Raw genomic sequence first — 18,704 nt, 5'->3', positions numbered from 1 at the left:
CCATTTAACATTTGATTGGATAACATTTCTTCCGAACGGTTTGATGAAGACTGTCGCAGATGATCAGGCAACGCCAGCAGTGCAGCCTCTTCAGGTGTGAGGTACTTGTTTGGATCACCCTCTTCAGTATCGGCATTTGCCTTAGAAAGTCCTTTTCTTTTTTGCAATTCTTGTTCAATATACTTCATCATTTCTTCATCTTCATCTCGTTTATTTGTTTCTGCAGAGAACTGTGTGCCAATGCCTACATCGTAAGCGTCTTCTGGCTCTTTTAGCTTGCCGGATTTCAGCGCCTGCATATTCACGAGGCCACCAACTTTAACATTAAACGGGTCTTTCTGCAAAGTTATTGCGAGTTATTTTTCGAAACACTGTATCTAAAAACTTTGTATCAAAACTTACAATGGCGATTTCTTCTTCCGGCGCCAATTTCTTGCCCAACGCCAAGCCGATAACACTTACACCATGGGGCCGCTGACGCAATTTTTGTCGCTCTTTGATTTCTTCAAGTACGGCGCTAGAAGAGTAATATTTAAATAAAATGCATATTTGGAATATGTTCAGTCATCCCCATTAGTCCCATTAGAAAGGGGACGGTCCCAACTTTATGAAAAGTAATAAAAATAAATGGAGTGTGGGTTATATTTATTATTTTAATTCTAATTTATAAACATAGTTAATGGCCTCAACTAATGCCAAAAAAGGGTCCTTTTTGGTCTTTTTAATGTTACGCCTCCACAGGTACTCTACCACCAAATCTGCGAAATTCCCGGTGTGATTATAATTGCGCGCAGAAAAAAAGCGTTTCACCACCCTCCATTGCGATTGAATTCGCTGGCTGTGGGTCCCGTCTTCTGCGATGAATCCATTATCAGAAAGACAATCATGTGCGCTGAAGAAATCCGTCCTTATAATAGACCCCTCGGCCACATGCTTTTTGATCAGCGGAATAAGAATATTCTCTGATAAGCAGTTATCTGGGCATACTTCTAGACGTAGATCCTCACTGCCATCTTGGATCATGCCCAGGACCCAGTGACCCTCCACTCCTCTGCCTGAAAATAAGAAAGGAAAAATTTAAATCATAACACAACAATCGAATAAAAATTACCTTTGTTGAGTTTCCGCTTTCCAAATTCACTCTTGTCAATCTGGACCACCTTCCCAGGACCACCAATTTTTCCGGTGGCTTCTTGGTGGTCCAACTGGTATATTACAACGACTTCTCTACAATAACTGTACCAGTCGGTTACAGTCGCAGATGACAGAGTTTTTCCCTCCTTCACATAGTCTTGACGTAGAATCATCTCGCGGGTAAAATTCTCCACAAAGCAATACATCAAATAATATACGTGGGGGACGCTTATCCGGACTCCCTCGAACCACGTCGCTGCAGCTACCGAAACACGGGGCCTTTTGGCGCATTTGCCACGCTGGCATACGAAGTACCCAAATTTTCCGCCCTTTCGCCAGTTCATACGTACTTTATGGAAGGGGCACAGCATTGTACCCCGGATCAACCCATGCTCCACCGCGAATTGTGCCCCCTGCTCATGGGTTCTTAACTCCAGTACCATACGCGCAAAATTCCATTCGCCGCCTTTCTGCGAATTTCTTGCGCTGGCGCTAGTGGAAGGACGATCATCTAGAAACAGAAGAATTGCATTTATGGCATATTATCATAGACTACAATTACTTACCAGACATTTTAATAAAACAACGAAGAAACTAAGTGGCAGAACCGAAATGAATTAACTCGTAAAATTTAGCGTACAAACTGAAATGCAATGTTAAGTCAAGCCGTAAAAAGGTTATATTCACCTTGGTTATATTTTTAATGCATCTGGCTTATATCTTATTTCCTTTTGTCTCTCATCCTTCTTACAGTTATTGGAGTTTGACAGCTGAACTACGCCATTTAATTTGCCTACGCAACCAAAGTCGCAGGCGTATTTTTCAAGTTTTTTTTTTTTTAACAAATTTTGATTAATTAGATTTCAAATCGAATTTCCAAATAAATTAGCGGGCAAAATTACAAAAGTAGGTGTTAAAATAAAATGTAGACACTAGACACTTGACAAGTGTGTGGAAATTTTTTTAGATCGGTTCACTTCATTGGGCGCAATAGCCCGAAATCGTTTGGCACAAAACTAAACAGTACCCGAATATTTTTCACTTAATCAACATTGAAGCTTACATTTCCTCATCTTGCTTTTCTTCCTCGTCTGAATGAGAGGGCTTTCTTTGACGTAGATTCTTCCGTGGCTTCTTTTTAAACAATACTTTTCCACTGCTTTCCTCAGCGTCTAATTTGACCTCTGATTGGCAGTCCTCTTTCTCCAATTTTACCTCAACTCCTTCAGACATTATTTTTTGTTTAAAAGGTGTTTAATTATTCAGTTTACAAAAATGTTGAGTATTTATTTTTCTGGCGTTTCCACACTATTCTATGGTTGAAATGATTTTGAGTTTTGTTTTGCTAACACATTCGTACTTTTTAAGTCACAACTGCTTAAAAAGGTCTATTGTGAACAACGTGAAGAAAAGAAGGTGGATCGTTGCTTTTGACAGCTGACACCACCGCTGATATAACAGGCACGTTGTGGAAATATACGAATTTTACAAAACAGAATTTTATTTATTTTGACATAAATATAATTGCAGGTTAATTGGGAATCAGGTAATATTCCGTCATGAACTTCATACGCCTCGTCATGCGCCAATTCACTCGTCACAGTGTCCGTGCTCGTACGTATTCTGCCGAAGCAGCACCTGCAACCGCTAGCGGTGCCGAGAAACTAGTACCACCACCCCCAGAAGGTTTAGCCAAAACAGCAAACCCAAAGTTGGAAAACATCGTCAATAGTATTGCTGCATTAAATCTGCTAGAAGTTTCAGAACTTAGTGGGCTACTGAAAAAGAAATTGAATTTGCCTGAGACCGCATTTGTACCACAATTTGCTGCCGGCCCTGCGCGTCCTGCTGGTGGTGAAGAGGAGGAAGAGGAAGCTGCTCCAAAGAAGATACAAACTGCCTTCAAAGTGAAGCTGCTGAAGTTCGATGAAAAACAAAAAGTAGCGTTGATCAAGGAAGTGAAGAACCTTTTGGAGGGCATGAATTTGGTGCAAGCTAAGAAGTTCGTCGAGAGTGCGCCTACCATCGTAAAAGAAGACATACCAAAGGATGAAGCAGAAAAACTCAAAGAGGCACTTACCAAGGCTGGTGCAGTCATTGAAATTGAATAAAAAGGTTGCTACTTTTATAAGGAATACGCACCGTTGCCTAATCCTAAATACAAACTTATATATGTAGTTTTACGCATTTTTATGTGCACTGATGTACGTAAATAAGTTCATCGTTTTAATTCCTGATTGATCTATTGTTGCTAGAGTGAATTATAATAAAATCAATTAAAATAAGGAACAATAAGTGCGCAGAATATTTTTTTCTGCTGGTTAATCAAAAAATTAGCATTTCAATCCTCCCACGGGAAATATATTGCAGCCACGTGCCCAGCTCTCTAGAGTCCCAATATATTTTTTTATAATTGCGATTAACTTTCTTTTCTGAAGCACAACCTTTCCCTTGCCCCTTAAATTAGTATTTGCGCATTCTATAAACAACTGTAAAATGCTATAATAAGTGCGTCATACCTTTTTGATAGAGCAAGTGAATTTAAAACCGTTAAGCAAATATGACTAAACGTTTTATTTTTGTTTCTGAGTATAATTTACATATACAAAGACATCTCTTGCATGCAATAATACAACAACGACATCCTATTACAAGAATTTCCTCACGATCATGTTAAAAGCAAAATATCAACAGAAAATCGTGTTGAACTATATTCTCTTATTTAACTGATTAATCGATGTCATTTTCTGCCATCAAAGCCACACATCTTTTCCATGAGATTACTCACACATTCTTGCAATTGATGCCAGAGCATGATCAATTCTAATTAGCACCTTTGTGGCAACAGCAACAAAAACATATTGGTTTCCAATACTCCATGTAGTACCAATTTCTTGCTCTTGGCCAATACCAACAACTTCAGCGCTGGAAGGTGGCATTTGCTTTTGTGAATTCTTGCAGAGCGCACAATCTTTTACGGTAGCGGTGTAATTATTTAGTTAGTGATGCGATACCAGAGTGATTAGATGGTGTACAAGTAAAGTGCGTATTTAATTTGAACGCAATTTGAATCGAGGAATTTAATTAGTCCGCGCAGGAAGTGTGCACACGTGTTATTTAATAATTACGCCCTATTGCATATATATACATACATACATACATACATATGTATATATAAATATAACAGTAAAAAAAAGTGAAAAATTTTCAAACGAAGAGCCAAAAATTCAACTTACAAAAGTGTATGCGAATATTTCATTACAAAAATGAGTTTATTCACCTTAGTCGCCGGACTGCTAACGCTGGGCATATTCGGTTATGTGATGTGTAAGGATATTGATGAGTATCCAACAACATTATTATCATTTCAAAATTCATTAGAACCCCCTATAGAATCAGCGATGTCCACCAAAGACATGCTTCAAAATCATTCACATTCGAGATCGCCTAGATGTGAGTATATGTACGCCAGTGCTAACGAAATTTCCACGAAAATACGAAATGCTATACAAATTTCAACTCATCAATAACGTATTATTCATGCTCTAAACTGCATATGTCTGTATATGCGACATCCTCGTGGCCTTTGGGAAAGATAGGTGGTTAAGATTATAGATACTATGTATATATACCTACATATCTGCGTACATAATATATCCGCTTACATACCTCATTCATGTCTCATGTACCTTCTAGCAGCTAACGTAAAGTACTAACTTAACCAAGCCAAGTTTGTTTCATAACTCTATCGTTTTTCGGTCGATAAACGGTTATAGCAATTATCACTCCATGAAAATTAAAGTTTTTATTTGTTATTTATATACGAGCATGCATACATACATACACAAGTACGTACCTATTTGAGAATTTTACATATATTTAAATTAAATTTAATTAGCCATTTTGCTATTTCTGGTCTTATAACAATTATATTCAACCATTTCATTGAGCTTGAGGCCATTTTTCTTTAAAAAAAAATTGTGTGGAAAACAACAATAAATTAAATGTGAAATTGTTGAATTAAATTTAATAATAATTAACGCATAATAACAACAGTCAATTTTACACACAAAAAATTCAAAATGCTGGCGAAAATAGAGAATTTATCTTTCTAACGTTAGGATTTTTTTAAAAGGACTTTAAGATTTCAAAGGTGTGATTAATTCAATAAATATTTTAAAAATTCAGTGCAATGTAAAATAAGAATATGGGTATCAAAAAAAGTTAATATTCTGTAGAATTGAAAATAATACATTTTTTTGGCGAATAAGGGTGAACAGTAAAAATGTCCTATTCAAATTTCATCCTTGAATTTTGATGTAAATCGGGGAAGGAAAATAATCATTATTTTTTAAATTTTTATTTAAAAAATATACATATTCTAAACGTCGCAAAAGCTGTCGATCGCGCAAAGACGCGTTTCTTTGTATATTCTGTTATAAATCTCAGATGCATAATTTTCGGGGTTAACCAATAAAATTCCAAAATATTCACTAATTCTTGATTGTTTTCTTTTCGCTCAAAATAAACTAAACAATTACGAGAACGCATTACAGTTTTGGTTTAGTTCTGCACTAGAATAAAATGAAATGTCAAGAACGTTCCTGCAAAAGAACCAAACGGAAACAAAACTCTCGAGAACGTTCTCAAGAAGAACATATTGAGAACGAGTCTTTCGGGAACGTTTCTTATGATAACGAAAGTATCGAGCACGTTTTTAAGGATGATCAATAAAGAACTAATGTCTAGGGAACGTTCTGCCAACAAACGTTCTGAGAACAAAACGAGAACAAAAGCTCTGAGCAGTTCTCGTCAGGAATGAGAAGGGCATCTGCGTGTTGTGATGAAAAATCGTTTCAGTTCAGAACCATGATTGTTTGATCATTTCAACTTCCAGATCATTTATCATTAGGGTGAACTGTACATTAATGGAACAGTTTTTCATTTTCTGTGGAAGAAAAGTTCGTACCATAAGTCTTTCGTTTACTTTTATTTGCATAATTCTAAGGGGATTCACAAGTCGTGTTAAGTGTCGTAATGTCTAAGTCTTAAAATTTTTCAATGTATAATAACGGTTAATAGCGTTGTAATATAGGGCGACATCCTATAGCATACGGCGTGGGTTGTGAGATATAGAGGTCAAAAAACTCCATTTTTGTTTCCTAAGATGATTGACAGATCTCGGCTCTCTACGAAGGGGTATCTGGCGTAACGTCAAATGTCATACTTCTTTATGGATTGTATGGTGAAAGATGAATGTCCTTGCTCGCTACACCGTTGTTGTTGTTGTAGCGGCTACAACTCCGCCCAGATCGGTTACTCCCTCAAACGTTGTCGTCAAGCTCTACTAACGGAAGTCCAAGGAAGCGGGCAGCCTCGATGGAGTCTGTACATAAGGACAGAGGCGTTGGCAGGGCGGGGTTCAGTGGACATGCGAAGAGATGTTTCGAGTCATGGGGCGTCTCTCCGCATGCCGGGCATTCGTTTGGCACATCAGCAGTTATTCTGCTCAGGTACGAGTTTAACCTGCTGCACTAGCCAGAGTCTCCAGGAGTCTCCCGAAGCAGACGAAGCTCTGTCTCGTCCACGTCTGGTGGTTGTGTGCCCAGAACGGCATTCACAGGTCGAGAGCCTATATAATTCGAGATATGGAGAGGGTTAAGCTCCGTGCAGTGAAGAAACGAGAAAGCTCGGCGAGATAGCCGTTTACTTTCGAGCACAAGTCATCAATTCCATTCCCAGACGCCATTATCGAGTCATTCGTGAGCATCGAGTCAATCGAGAGGCCCCCTGTTTAATTACAACACCGTAGCCATCACTAGCGTGAATGTTGGGGTAACTACGAGGTTTATAGCGATTTATAAAATAATTTTTTTTTTTGAGGCCATCAAAATTTTTTTGCTGCTACTTGTGTGGTTAATGTATTTACAGATATAAAGTCAGCAGCCGCTCACGTACATATTTCGCTCCAACATCACCAACAGTTCAGTATTTATGCACCACCACTCATAAAAACTATTTGAAATTCTTGCCAATTTTCTAACAAATTGCATTCCCATTAATTACAGGGTTTCCATTTTATACGATTGGACGTTTTGCCAACGATGTCTGCACCGGCGCCAATCAATTGTCCGGCACATGTGTGGTACGAGGCGAATGTAGTGATAATGGTGGTGTGGCAGCTGGTACCTGTACTACGGTTACGACTCAAGCCGTGTGTTGCATATGTAAGTACATAGCTTAATTGTATGCTAAAAAACATTTACAACATATGTATTTTCTATTCCTCTTATTAAATATATTATAGACCAACTGGGCTGTGGCTCCAGCACAAGTTACAACAATACCTATTTTTACAATTCGGGTTACCCCGGCACATATGGCGGTGGCGGTCGGTAAGCTACAAAGCCAATCAACTCCTACATAGCAGTACTCACTCCCACTCTTTTTACAGTTGCTCCATTGTTGTCACACCATGTGATGCGAATATCTGCCAGCTTCGCATCGATTTCCTATCGTTGACTATAGCACCACCGAGTGGCGATGGTTTCTGTCTGACGGATACCCTAACTATAACGGGTGGCGCTTCACGTGTACCCACTATTTGTGGTGAGAATAGCGGACAACATGTTTATGTCGATTTCAATGGTGAATCACCGATTACCATCTCTGTGGCCACATCCGATAGCTACACCTTTAATCGCCAATGGCAACTACAAATTGCACAAATCGCATGCGCTTCTGCCACACAAGCACCTTCGGGTTGCCTGCAATACTACATGGATACAAGTGGCACAGTATCAAGTTTCAATTATGACTCCGCCGCTAATTCGCTGACAAATTCAATTGGTGTGCCAGGCACACGACAAATAGCCAATCAACAATATGGTATTTGCGTACGCATGGGCGCAGGTATGTGCTCAATAACTTGGAGTCAAGTGAGTTCAGATGCATACTCCTTCACGCTAACAAATGATGTAGCTGTTGTCGATCCATCATTGCTTGGCACTGCGACTGTACAAAGTCAGGATTGCACAACTGATTTTATTATTATACCGAATCCTACACAAGATAATGTCGCATTGGCTAGCGATCGGTTCTGTGGACTGGGATTGGTGGATACAACGAGTGCAACGAAACCATTTGTGCTTTATACTGTGACGAACGCAAATGAGGATTTGGACATGTCGAATCGCGGTTTTTTCCTATCCTATTCACAGAACGCTTGTCCTGTAGTCTAGCATACAATTTAAATTTAAGTGAATGGCATAATAATAAATTATATTTTTTAATAATATGTACATGCACATATGAAAATAGAGGCGGAATTTTGAACAACGCTTGCCTGCTTGCCCTCTAATATCATTCGATTCAATATTTCCTAGATACCTATATGTGCGAATATGTTAACGTTCGTATATATTAAGGTAAAAACAACAAATTTAACTTAACAAAACGTTATGCGTTTCTAATTTTCACAATACACATTCAACCGCCCAAATTTTTTATATTTTTTATTTCCAGTTCCAGTTGTTGAATCTGCATTAAAGAAAGATCTTTATTTTATATTTCCTTCATTGGAATTTAAACAAACGCACCTTTTGATTATGCCGTTTCTGCACCTGTTCACTCGCTGAACGCTGGAAGCCTTCATCATTGATTCTCATGCGATAGCGTTCAAGTTCGGTTTGAAGCCGTGCCAGTTTCTTGTGGTTCAAATCACTAATGGGTGATTGTTCTTGGCGTGTTTTCTCATAAATAGCATTCACTTGCAGTCCTAAAGACATTGAAAATACACTTTAGAAAGAACATTTCATTAAATTAATAAATTATCTACCGAAGGAGCAGTAATGTCCGGCAGTGGAAAAAAATTGAAAATGCTGCCTGCGCTCTTTCAATTCAGCTGGAGTTAGAAACTCCACAACTACTTGTTTGGTCAATGTTAGCGCGCTCATTTCCTTCAAATGTAACTGCAAGTCGGCAGCACTTTTTTTGTCGGGAGCAAATATGTGGGCACATGGTTCGTGTTTTCTTGATATTTTGTTTTGGCTTTTCAGCTGCCTTATGGCTTGGCAAATAGCCAATATCACATCTATCTCCGCCTCTATTTCGGCGTCAAAATATCTACTTATTTGCAGATGTATGCCACGTGGCAAGTATTGCAGCAGCTCTTCGGCAATGAAAGGCGTAAACACGGACATCGACTGGAGACCCCAACTAAGACATGTCGCGAGCGTTGCACAATTGATGTAACCATTGGCCGTTCCTTTACTGATAGCCGGTTTTGTGGTTTCCTGCGTTGGAAAATATTGCGTTAATAATTGAAAATTATTTTTAAAATTCAATTAACGATTCTTACCAGATAAACATCACACAAGCTATTATAAAAGAATTGCTTTATCGCGGACGTCGCCATATGAAGGTCATATTGGTCAATGCTTTGAGCAACCGTTGTTAAAGTGTCCGACAATCGACTGAGTATCCAACGATCCCACTTGCCTAGCGTACAATTTTCCAAAGTCTCAATTTCGGACAGTGATAAATTCAGCTTTTCGGCAGCTCCAAGTGTGTAGCGTGTTGCTTGCCAAATTTTGTTAAGGAACAGTTTATTCGTATAGCACTCGGCTACGTCAAAATTAATAAAATGATTTTTTATATTATGACTGCAGAGTGTAAAACGAAGTGCGTCTGTGCCACATTGTTGTATGCCTTTAGGAAACATTTTTTGCAAGCCTTTAAGTGATTTATTCAATTCCTCTGTGCTAAGTAAGCCAGCGTCATGCGATCCTTGCAGATCTGCTTCCAAAGACTAAAATAGAAATAATGAATTTTTTCTAAATATAGTACCTATAACCAAGTTTGTTAAAATTACCTCCAGACTTGCACCTTGTATTACTTGTTGTGGGGTAACCACATTGCCAAGACTTTTCGACATTTTTCGGCCATGCGCATCACATACAATGCCATTTAGAACCACTTTTTTAAACGGCGCCTGCCCTGTTAATTTTACGCCGAGCATTACCATTCGAGCCACCCAGAAAAATAGGATGTCATGTCCTGTCGCCATTAAATCCAAGGGATAACGCATCTTGTACTCAGATGATGGCCAATTAAAGACAGAGAAGGGCAGCAACGATGATGAAAACCATGTGTCCAACACATCCGGATCTCGTTCAACGCTGCTAACTTCTGCATTGAGTACTGTCTTCGCTCTCTTTCTTGCTTCATCTTCATTAAGCGCTGCTACCCAACAAGTGTTGCCATCAACATCCGTAGCCAAGTAAGCAGGAATTTGGTGTCCCCACCATAACTGGCGTGAAATGCACCAATCACGGCAAGCTTCAAGCCATCGAAACCAATCAATTTCATAGTTTTCTGGTTGAATCTTTAGCCGGCCACTTCGTACTTCTGACATTGCTGCATCCGCCAATGGTTTGCAGTGTAGAAACCATTGTGGACGCAGCATATATTCGACTACATCTTTTGTGCGTGAACAAATTGGCAATACCATTGAATGCGGCTTAACAACATCGAGTAATTGGAGATTTGAGAGTGCATCCAAAATATGCTGACGTGCATCGAATCTCGGCAATCCCTTGAATTCTTCAAATCTATCTGTGATTTTGCCTTGATCTGTAAAAACTTGTATAGGTTCCAACAGATGAACTTGTGCTACTTCGTAATCAGCACGGTCATGGGCGGGCGTGATTTTCACAGCACCAGTGCCAAAGTCTTGGTCAACATTTACATCGAAAATCAAAGGAATGGGCTCCTTGCGAAAAGGGTGATTAAGGAATACTTGTTCTCGGTTACGATACTTTTCATACCTCGGATCCTGAGGATGTACTGCCACAGCTACATCGCCCAGCAAGGTTTCAGGACGTGTTGTAGATACTACTATTTCTTCATCTGAATCGCATAAATGATATTTAATATCATAAATACGACCAAATTCTACACTCTTTTCATGACCTGGCACAGCTAATGCAGTGGGTCCCTTTAATTCCAATAAGTCCACTTCGATGTCGGAGATAGCCGATTCTAAGGCACATGACCAATTGACCAATGATTTTTGACGTTGAATCAGACCTTCTTCGAAGAGCCGTATAAACGCCACATCGACGGCGCGTGATTGTCGCTGAAAAAAAATTTTGTCCGTATTATATAACAAAAATATTTTAGAGTATATCCATTTTACCTCATCCATAGTAAAATATTCGCTATCCCAATCGAGCGTGCATCCCAGCTTTCGTAGGTCATCAATAATTCCATCACCTTTTTTTCGCTTCCACTTCCAAACTTCCAGCAAAAATGGAATGCGCCCCAGTTGATGCCGTGTTATCCCACGTTCCTTCAGCAAACTTTTCTCCACAATCACTTGCGTTGCTATACCTGCGTGATCTGTGCCCGGTATCCATTCAACTTCATAACCCAGTTGACGGTGCTGTCTGCATATAACGTCTTGCAAAGTGGCATTTAGCGCATGGCCTAAATGCAGGTTTCCTGTTACATTTGGTGGCGGTAGCAGCATGCGGTATGATCCGTGTTTACCACCACAAGCTTCCCGTGCCTTTCTATGTACATATTTATCCTTTTCCACAGCGCGCGGATCATAGCCCGGCGCTAAAGTTGGAAACGCTAAAACAAAACGCTTCTTTCAAAACTTAATTTATTAATGAGAATTTCGACGGCACTACCTGCGATTGAATACTTCTGGCGAAGCGAAAACTTGTGTTTATATCGGCAGCTTAATAAATGCAATCCTTTGCTTGTAACACGTGAAATTTTAAGATTTGATTGCATTTTCCATTCTCAAATGAAGATTAGGAAAAAAAAACATATAAAAGCCAAACAAATGTCGAAAATCAGCTGATTTACAGGGTGCATAATAGACATTAACGTAACCGTTACGGAACAATGGGCACTGCGGTGAAACACCTGTGCAGTTACTTTACATTTACGTAACCGTTACGGAACAATGGGCACTGCGGTGAAACACCTGTGCAGTTACTTTAATCTTGGGCAAAAAATTCTAGTTAGAAAGGCATTTAAAACGAAATAAGAATGTATTATATTTCTTGTAAACCTTTATTTTGAGCAGAATGTAAAATCGAGGTCATACAAATGTGGGCTTTAGATTTGACTTATCATTTTGAAAAATTAAAATAGTTGTGCTTGTAACAGCATGCAAATTATCCAGAGTTTTTGGGGAATGATGCGAAGTGGTAGTCATTCACCACATTTGAATCTGATACTACCCTGCAAAAATCGTGGGACCATGCAGTCTATTTGTGGTAAATTGGAGTACTTACAAAAGTGTTCCTCTGTTATGCTGTAGCGGACCAACTCGTGTCTCTGCGCCAGCTTATTGTTTGTTACCCGATCACTGCTCGTGTTTTAACGAAATGTGATTGAAGACGAGCATTTGAAAGCACATTTGCATGTCTGGCTGTAGCTGAACGTGTTGTTGTTGTTGTTGTTGTTGTAGCGGCTACAACAACCCCGCCCAGATCGGTTGGTATCTCAGTCGTTGCCGTCAAGTTCCACTAACGGCAGCCCTAGGAAGCGTGCAGCTTCTGCGGGGTTTGCCCATAAGGACAAGGTCGTTAGGGATGTCGGGTTGCCGGGCATGCGAGCTGAACGTGTAGAGATGCTCGCTGTTAGTTCTTAGCTCCCAGCATGTTCGGGTTCGAATGCCGTCAGAGGCAGCATGTTATTTTTAATTTTTGTCTTGGTTTTTATTAATTTCGAAAAAGCATTTGAGAAGTGAAGAACAAAAGCGTGTACAAACGAAAAAATATAACAGCAATGCCATTGTTATTATGTTGGAGTAGTTTTGTGCTACTCTGATGTAATGCAGGGATGGAGTATATGGTCCTGCCCTAGGACATCGCAATGTTAATTGGATTATATTTTTTATATGAATTGTGGTTAATTTTGGAGTACTCCTTGTTTTTTAGGGAGTGCTCTTTACACGCATGCATGGAGTAGTCTTGATTTTTGCAGGGTACATTTATGCGACAGAATTCATTCACAGCAATTAACGAACGACACAAGGGGCCGTATGCATAAAACCTAAGCAAATGCTTTTTCTTAAAATTTCAGACCTTTCACTAAATTTTTTCAAATAAACTTAAGTGAAAGATATGAAAATCTGAGAAAAAGTAATTGCTTAGTTTTTATGCATACGGCCCAAGATAACGCAAGAACAAGAGAGTGAAAAAAAAATTTTTTTTGAGCGGGTCCTACGCAATCTTGTTTCGCTGGAAAACGAGCAAAAAGTAAACAAAGCAAAGAAAACGACGAAAACTAAAACTAATGTCAGCCACTTTGAGCACACAATTCAGGTAAAATTATTCATTACAACGCTTAAAAATGAGTTGTCATGTTGAATTAACTCTTCTTTAGTTAAATAAAAGTGTAAAACAGTGGTTCCTGTGATGTACACACGCTCAGCTGACGACCTCCCTTTCACAAACTTTTTTCTCAAAATCAATTACAAATACAACGTAGCGTTCTTGCGTGATCTTGTATTTTTGGTTCATGGTAAAACAAATTGGCCTACGCATAAACGTAGTATGGGGGGTCCCGGTTACGTGACTCCAATGCCGTGGGAGCTTCATTCCAGTTACGTAGACCCGACTGCCGTGAGGAAAGATATCTACGCAAACTCAATAAGAGATTCCGAATCACACCAAACGTACATATAATTCAAATGATTTGTTAGGTTCGTAGCTAATTGGAGTCAGAGATAGGAGTTGCCCAGATTTCTACGAAATAACGGACTGCGATGTATGCAACAACAGCGATATAACTGGAAGTAATCATTATTAACGTCTAAACTGAAGAACAGTTATCTAAGTAATTGTTGCTATTGCTGAATTCAACAACAAAATTTCGAATCGCATTTAACAGCTGATTCTTGAATTGCGCAATGCTTGATTTGATTTACCATGATTGACATTGGCAGCACAATCACATTTGTTTGAGAAATTTGTAAGGGTGGCATCCATGAACCATGTCTTTCGTTCATGAGTGGCATCGCTGCTATTATCAAATGTCTATAATAAAGGAACATAAAAAGGGTAAAAGCAGAAGGCAAAAGCGTACGATACGAGATCATAACATAACTTGCTGCTCCAGTTATAATTAATTGTGATTTTTCAGTAAAATAGAAAAGAAAAAATTGTGCATCCCAGGATTTATTGAAGAACTTTTCTTATAAAAGGTTGTCAACTAGACAATTTCGTAAATTTTCCAACAGCAGCAGAAAGAATTTCTATACCTACAAAACTCGACGGTAAGTGGTCACATGCAAGAATTTGCTGATTTGTTTCGCAATTTTGTGATTTTCTTATTAACCGGGTATATTATTTAATAAAAAAACGTTTAAGGAAATGTGTAAAGTCATACATTTTGCAGTACGACTATTGAAATTTTCACGATTACATATAGAACCGAAGCCGTCATGAAGAAAATGTTGTCCAAGAAAACCAGTAATCGAATCTCGAATTAGGTCACTATGTCAAGCTGGTGGCGTAAGTCGGCGTGATTGTTGTTTTTGCTAACGTTCTTCTTTGCTGTGGTTCGCCTACCATTTCCGTAGGTACATTAAAAGTGTTGTTGGTTGGGAGTTGAGATGTGCGAAAAGCAGCATATCGATGGTTCTGGCTTCCGGGATATGTGCTGAAAGTAAAGTAGATTGATTTATCCTATTTTTTATAATAAATTTAAAGGCATCCTGCAGTGTAGGACAAGGAGTGCACTGAGCTATCTAAAAAAAGAACCTAGAGACGAAAGACATCCAACCATTCATTTGGTGCCTTCACTGATAAAAATAAGTTCACTTAATCGTATAGATTTCCTCATCCCGTCATTATTAGAACAAGCGAGATACATACATATTTCACTTCACAGAATTCTAGACTATGCACATTTACACCTCTACAGCCTACCCCAATTAGAAGATACGCACTAATACTTTGTACTTTTACATTTAAAATTTCAACCTTCAATCTGCTCGGGAAGATCAGAAACTCTAAGCGAATACTTGCCAAGATTTATCGTATGTATTGTGTTGAATGGAAAATTGTCAAAATCCAACAAATCCGCAATATTCAACTAAAGGCAACCTCACCGAGGCTATTGCCATAGCATTGTAAAACCTCTAAACAAAAGACAGAAGGAGTTCCTCCACAAGGTAGTATTATTGCAATTACTTTGATTAATACTTGTTAAAAACTTATTGGAAAATAGTGGATAACAGGGCTTAATTTTTTGGAAATAGCGACTACGTGGGTCAAATATCTGTTCTTGAATCACTGAAAGCTCGCAAACAACCTACTTGCACTTGATTTCCACTTCGTTAATGTTCCAAAGAATGAAGTTACTCCATTCAGCTGTTTATGTACGTATTTCATAATCTTTTCCGTTTCTTATTATCGTTTCCCGTTTTGTCAATTTTTATTAAATGTAACCTCTACAGATAAAGGTATTTTTTTTTTTTAAATTCCATCGAAGAAAAGGTAATAATACCTATTCCGTTAACTACTAGGGATTTTTGTTACCAAACGAACTCTTTTTTTTTATAAAATATTCAAATACAAAAATAAGATTTAATAAAAGCTAGACAGAAAGGATTGTCGATAGACATGTACTTGAATATGTACTTATGTGCATATGTAAATTATCTGTAAGACTAAAACATCCTTTGGCACATTCAAAACTGTTTCTGGGTATACTTACCAAATGGTTTACGCTTTTGATGGGAGAAGCTTCTTTAAGTTGTATATATATGTATGCATTTACATACATACTTACAAAAGATATATACATAAATACATATGTACTTACGTACATACAAAGTATCAAAGTATCTATTACTTACTTAGAACAAGTGTATAAGTCAAGTGTTGATGGAGTCATTTCAATGTGGTTTCTAAAGAGTTGGTGGATAATCAGCACACGAACATCCGAGTAAATTTTCCACGAGACACGCGAACTGTTCCATCTCTGTTTGGTGTCATTGGGTTGGTAGTTTACTGGATTACTGTGCTTATTTTAAGAAGAGCGGAGAGATTCGAGTAATCATCTACTGTTTGACGGTGTTGCACAACAGGCATACATGTTCATTCCTACATATGCCCATAAATACACCTAAAGCGCTGGATTGCAAAGGGGGTGGCGGGATTACACTGAAGAGAGCAATAGAAGAGAATAAAATATTGTATGGGAGTACGTTTTGGTTACATGGATGTTGTTCATTTTACGTTGCTTGCAGTTTTGACTGCCGTCGAGTGTTCTATGAACGTACCTACATATATATGGGGGTGTACAGACGTGTGTACCTAGTGTAATTGGGTATTCACTGAGCTTAAGAAGATATACGGGAAATCGAGTACTATGTAGCAGCAATGTAGGAAAATTAAGGCATGTTTGTATGAGAAAGTGAGCGAAAGCGAAATTTGCAACGTGTAATTTTTTTTTTTTCACTATTTACTTTGTAAGCATTTGGAGAGAATGAAATTCGATATGGGCTTGAATATAAGAATGTCTACTCTGCCAAATTTCGTAGTGATTAACAGACGCATAAACTAAAATAAAATTAGTATTATACAACTTGGCTTATAAGTTTTATATGTACTCACAAGAGAAATATTCCGTTTTTGGCTCTCATTTGCACTCGCAACAAAGTTTTAGCTGATGCCTTAAAAATATAACACTTGACACCCTTAGAACAGTCCTGAAAGCAGTTACTTAATTAAATCAATTTAATTTTAAAAGTAATTTGAATCTTCCGTAAACTTTCAAAGTCATAGTTTAAGTATCAGATAGTAATTTAATTTTGTATTCTTCTATGCCGTAAATGATTTACGTTATCTTGCTTCAAATATGTCTTTAGTTCGAAAAATATGTATATACATATCTACATATGGTCAACATTTTTGTCTTTAACGTTACAGTTGCACGTATATTTCTGTTTATATTTCTGAAACGTTGTGTAAAAACCGCAAGTTTTTCATTTATCATGATAATTAAACTCATAAGCTACATTTTAAATACAGAGTATAAAATGATAACTGCCGCACATTTTTTTTTTTAATAAAAGATTCCTTTATAGATTTTGCGAACAAAGTATTTTATTGTTAATCTTCCGAATATTTTAGTTTAATTTTATTAATTAGTTTCTAAATTTTAACTTTTATTTGTGTTACCAGCTGCACGCAAGTCTTCGTCGGTTAATTTATTCCATATCTTCTGCAACCATAGGCTAATTTCCTCCATTTTGAGTCCTTTCAAGGCGGATTCATCGTTCTAGTTCTGAACATTTTCTTCTATGTGGTTGTTTGTCTAGATAAATATTTATACAGAAACTATATTCTCAATTTCGAAAATAACATTCATTCAGACCCTAAGGCCTTCTGGAAATTCATAAAATCAAAAAAAGGGTGCTCCACAATACCATCCACAGTATTCTTGAACGGAAAATTTGCACGCAGTCCTCAAGAGGCTGCTAATTTATTTGCTCATTTCTTCAAATCAAACTATGATTGTGAAGATGACCTTTCCTGGGATGCTTTCTCATCTGGCTTTAAGTCCACATGTGGTTTCGGATAACTGACTCTCTCAAATGATGATATTTCAACCGGAGTCCTAAAGCTCAAATCCTCCTCCCAAACGGATGTGGATGGCCTCTCGGCTCTCTTGATAAAAAACTGTGCTGCTATGGTACTTCCGTTGAAAATCATTTTTAATAGATCGCTGTCTTTGGGGGTATTCATTGATGCCTGGAAACTGTCATTCATAACTCCTATCTTCAAATGCGGGAATAAAAATGATGTAACTAATTATAGGCCGATCTCGAAACTTTTCAATGTGTCTAAGCTTCTCGAATGTGTCATCAAAGACAAGATATATTTTTCTGTTAAGAGTCTAATTTGTCCGAATCAGCATGAGTTCGTCTCCGGTCGTTCTACGGTGACTAATCTGGCAGTTTTTAGTGAGTACTGTATCTACATTTTCTGCCGGGTATCAAGTTGATTGTATTTACACCGATTTTTCTAAAGCCTTCGATAAGGTTTCACATGCGATCTTGATTGACAAACTGGCTTCCATTGGTTTTCATTCTACTTTTCTGCAATGGCTTAAGTCTTATCTTAAACGTAGGCACTGTTCTGTTACTGTGGATGATGCTCAATCAGAACCTTTTATTGCTACTTCAGGTGTTCCACAGGGTAGCATTCTAGGTCCATTGCTTTTTGTATTGTTCATTAACGACATTGGTTCTTGTTTCTCCTTCGCTAATTTTCTTTTGTACGCAGATGATCTAAAAATCTACTCTGTTGTTAAGAACTCCGCTGACTTATTGAAACTCCAATCCGAGCTGGATAATTTCTATTCGCGGTGCTTGAGCTCACATCTTTTTTTTAATATTAATAAATGCTTTTATGTTTCGTTCTCTAAGTCACGTAACTTATTAAAAACTGGATACAGCATCTCTAGTTGTAGCTTGCAGGCGGTAATTGAAATCAAGGATCTTGGTGTTGTCTTTGATACTAAATTTTCATTTA

The 18,704-nt window shown here is 38.0% G+C and overlaps 5 protein-coding genes across 5 annotated transcripts; 2 read left to right on the top strand and 3 right to left on the bottom strand.

Annotated features, from left to right (window-relative positions):
* Positions 1-2: 2 nt before the first annotated feature.
* LOC118747206 (telomere length and silencing protein 1 homolog) lies at positions 3-2,454 on the bottom strand (the record flags this gene model as incomplete). Its single annotated transcript, XM_036481196.1, has 3 exons — positions 2,198-2,454; positions 403-517; positions 3-338 (listed from the first exon to the last, which is right to left on the bottom strand). Coding segments are annotated over exons 1-3 (621 nt in total), but the record flags the coding sequence as incomplete, so codon positions are not given.
* On the bottom strand, positions 529-2,191 carry LOC118746794. Its single transcript, XM_036480703.1, has 3 exons — positions 1,701-2,191; positions 1,112-1,645; positions 529-1,055 (listed from the first exon to the last, which is right to left on the bottom strand). The coding sequence occupies exons 1-3, from the start codon at positions 1,705-1,707 to the stop codon at positions 649-651; spliced, it is 948 nt and encodes a 315-aa protein (XP_036336596.1). The 5' UTR covers positions 1,708-2,191; the 3' UTR covers positions 529-648.
* A 61-nt stretch (positions 2,455-2,515) lies between the features above and the next one.
* On the top strand, positions 2,516-3,419 carry LOC118746795 (39S ribosomal protein L12, mitochondrial). The gene is made up of 2 exons (XM_036480704.1): positions 2,516-2,595; positions 2,665-3,419. Exon 2 carries the CDS (start codon positions 2,694-2,696, stop codon positions 3,243-3,245), a length of 552 nt encoding a protein of 183 aa, XP_036336597.1. The 5' UTR covers positions 2,516-2,595; positions 2,665-2,693; the 3' UTR covers positions 3,246-3,419.
* An 880-nt stretch (positions 3,420-4,299) lies between these two features.
* Positions 4,300-8,395, top strand: LOC118746796. Its single transcript, XM_036480705.1, has 4 exons — positions 4,300-4,587; positions 7,203-7,361; positions 7,442-7,529; positions 7,589-8,395. Exons 1-4 carry the CDS (start codon positions 4,401-4,403, stop codon positions 8,373-8,375), a joined length of 1,221 nt encoding a protein of 406 aa, XP_036336598.1. The 5' UTR covers positions 4,300-4,400; the 3' UTR covers positions 8,376-8,395.
* Positions 8,396-8,408: 13 nt separating this feature from the next.
* Positions 8,409-11,994, bottom strand: LOC118746793 (valine--tRNA ligase). The gene is made up of 7 exons (XM_036480702.1): positions 11,832-11,994; positions 11,333-11,772; positions 10,007-11,272; positions 9,494-9,943; positions 8,972-9,428; positions 8,733-8,911; positions 8,409-8,673 (listed from the first exon to the last, which is right to left on the bottom strand). The coding sequence occupies exons 1-7, from the start codon at positions 11,935-11,937 to the stop codon at positions 8,623-8,625; spliced, it is 2,949 nt and encodes a 982-aa protein (XP_036336595.1). The 5' UTR covers positions 11,938-11,994; the 3' UTR covers positions 8,409-8,622.
* Positions 11,995-18,704: the final 6,710 nt, after the last annotated feature.

Source organism: Rhagoletis pomonella, unplaced genomic scaffold (assembly GCF_013731165.1).
Source record: "Rhagoletis pomonella isolate Grant_MI unplaced genomic scaffold, Rhpom_1.0 Rhpom_scaffold_00011, whole genome shotgun sequence".
In the NCBI taxonomy this organism is placed as follows: domain Eukaryota; kingdom Metazoa; phylum Arthropoda; class Insecta; order Diptera; family Tephritidae; genus Rhagoletis; species Rhagoletis pomonella.
This window is presented reverse-complemented; position numbering and strand designations above follow the sequence as displayed.

Coding starts and splice junctions, on each gene's coding strand:
- LOC118746794 (XM_036480703.1), bottom strand. Junction 1,056..1,111: donor AAAGCGGAAACTCAACAAAG/GTAATTTTTATT, acceptor TCTTATTTTCAG/GCAGAGGAGTGGAGGGTCAC.
- LOC118746795 (XM_036480704.1), top strand. CDS start 2,694: ATGAACTTCATACGCCTCGTCATGCGCCAATTCACTCGTCACAGTGTC.
- LOC118746796 (XM_036480705.1), top strand. CDS start 4,401: ATGAGTTTATTCACCTTAGTCGCCGGACTGCTAACGCTGGGCATATTC. Junction 4,588..7,202: donor ACATTCGAGATCGCCTAGAT/GTGAGTATATGT, acceptor CATTAATTACAG/GGTTTCCATTTTATACGATT. Junction 7,362..7,441: donor TCAAGCCGTGTGTTGCATAT/GTAAGTACATAG, acceptor AATATATTATAG/ACCAACTGGGCTGTGGCTCC.
- LOC118746793 (XM_036480702.1), bottom strand. CDS start 11,937: ATGCAATCAAATCTTAAAATTTCACGTGTTACAAGCAAAGGATTGCAT. Junction 11,273..11,332: donor AATATTTTACTATGGATGAG/GTAAAATGGATA, acceptor ATTTTTTTTCAG/CGACAATCACGCGCCGTCGA. Junction 8,912..8,971: donor CGGACATTACTGCTCCTTCG/GTAGATAATTTA, acceptor CAATGTCTTTAG/GACTGCAAGTGAATGCTATT.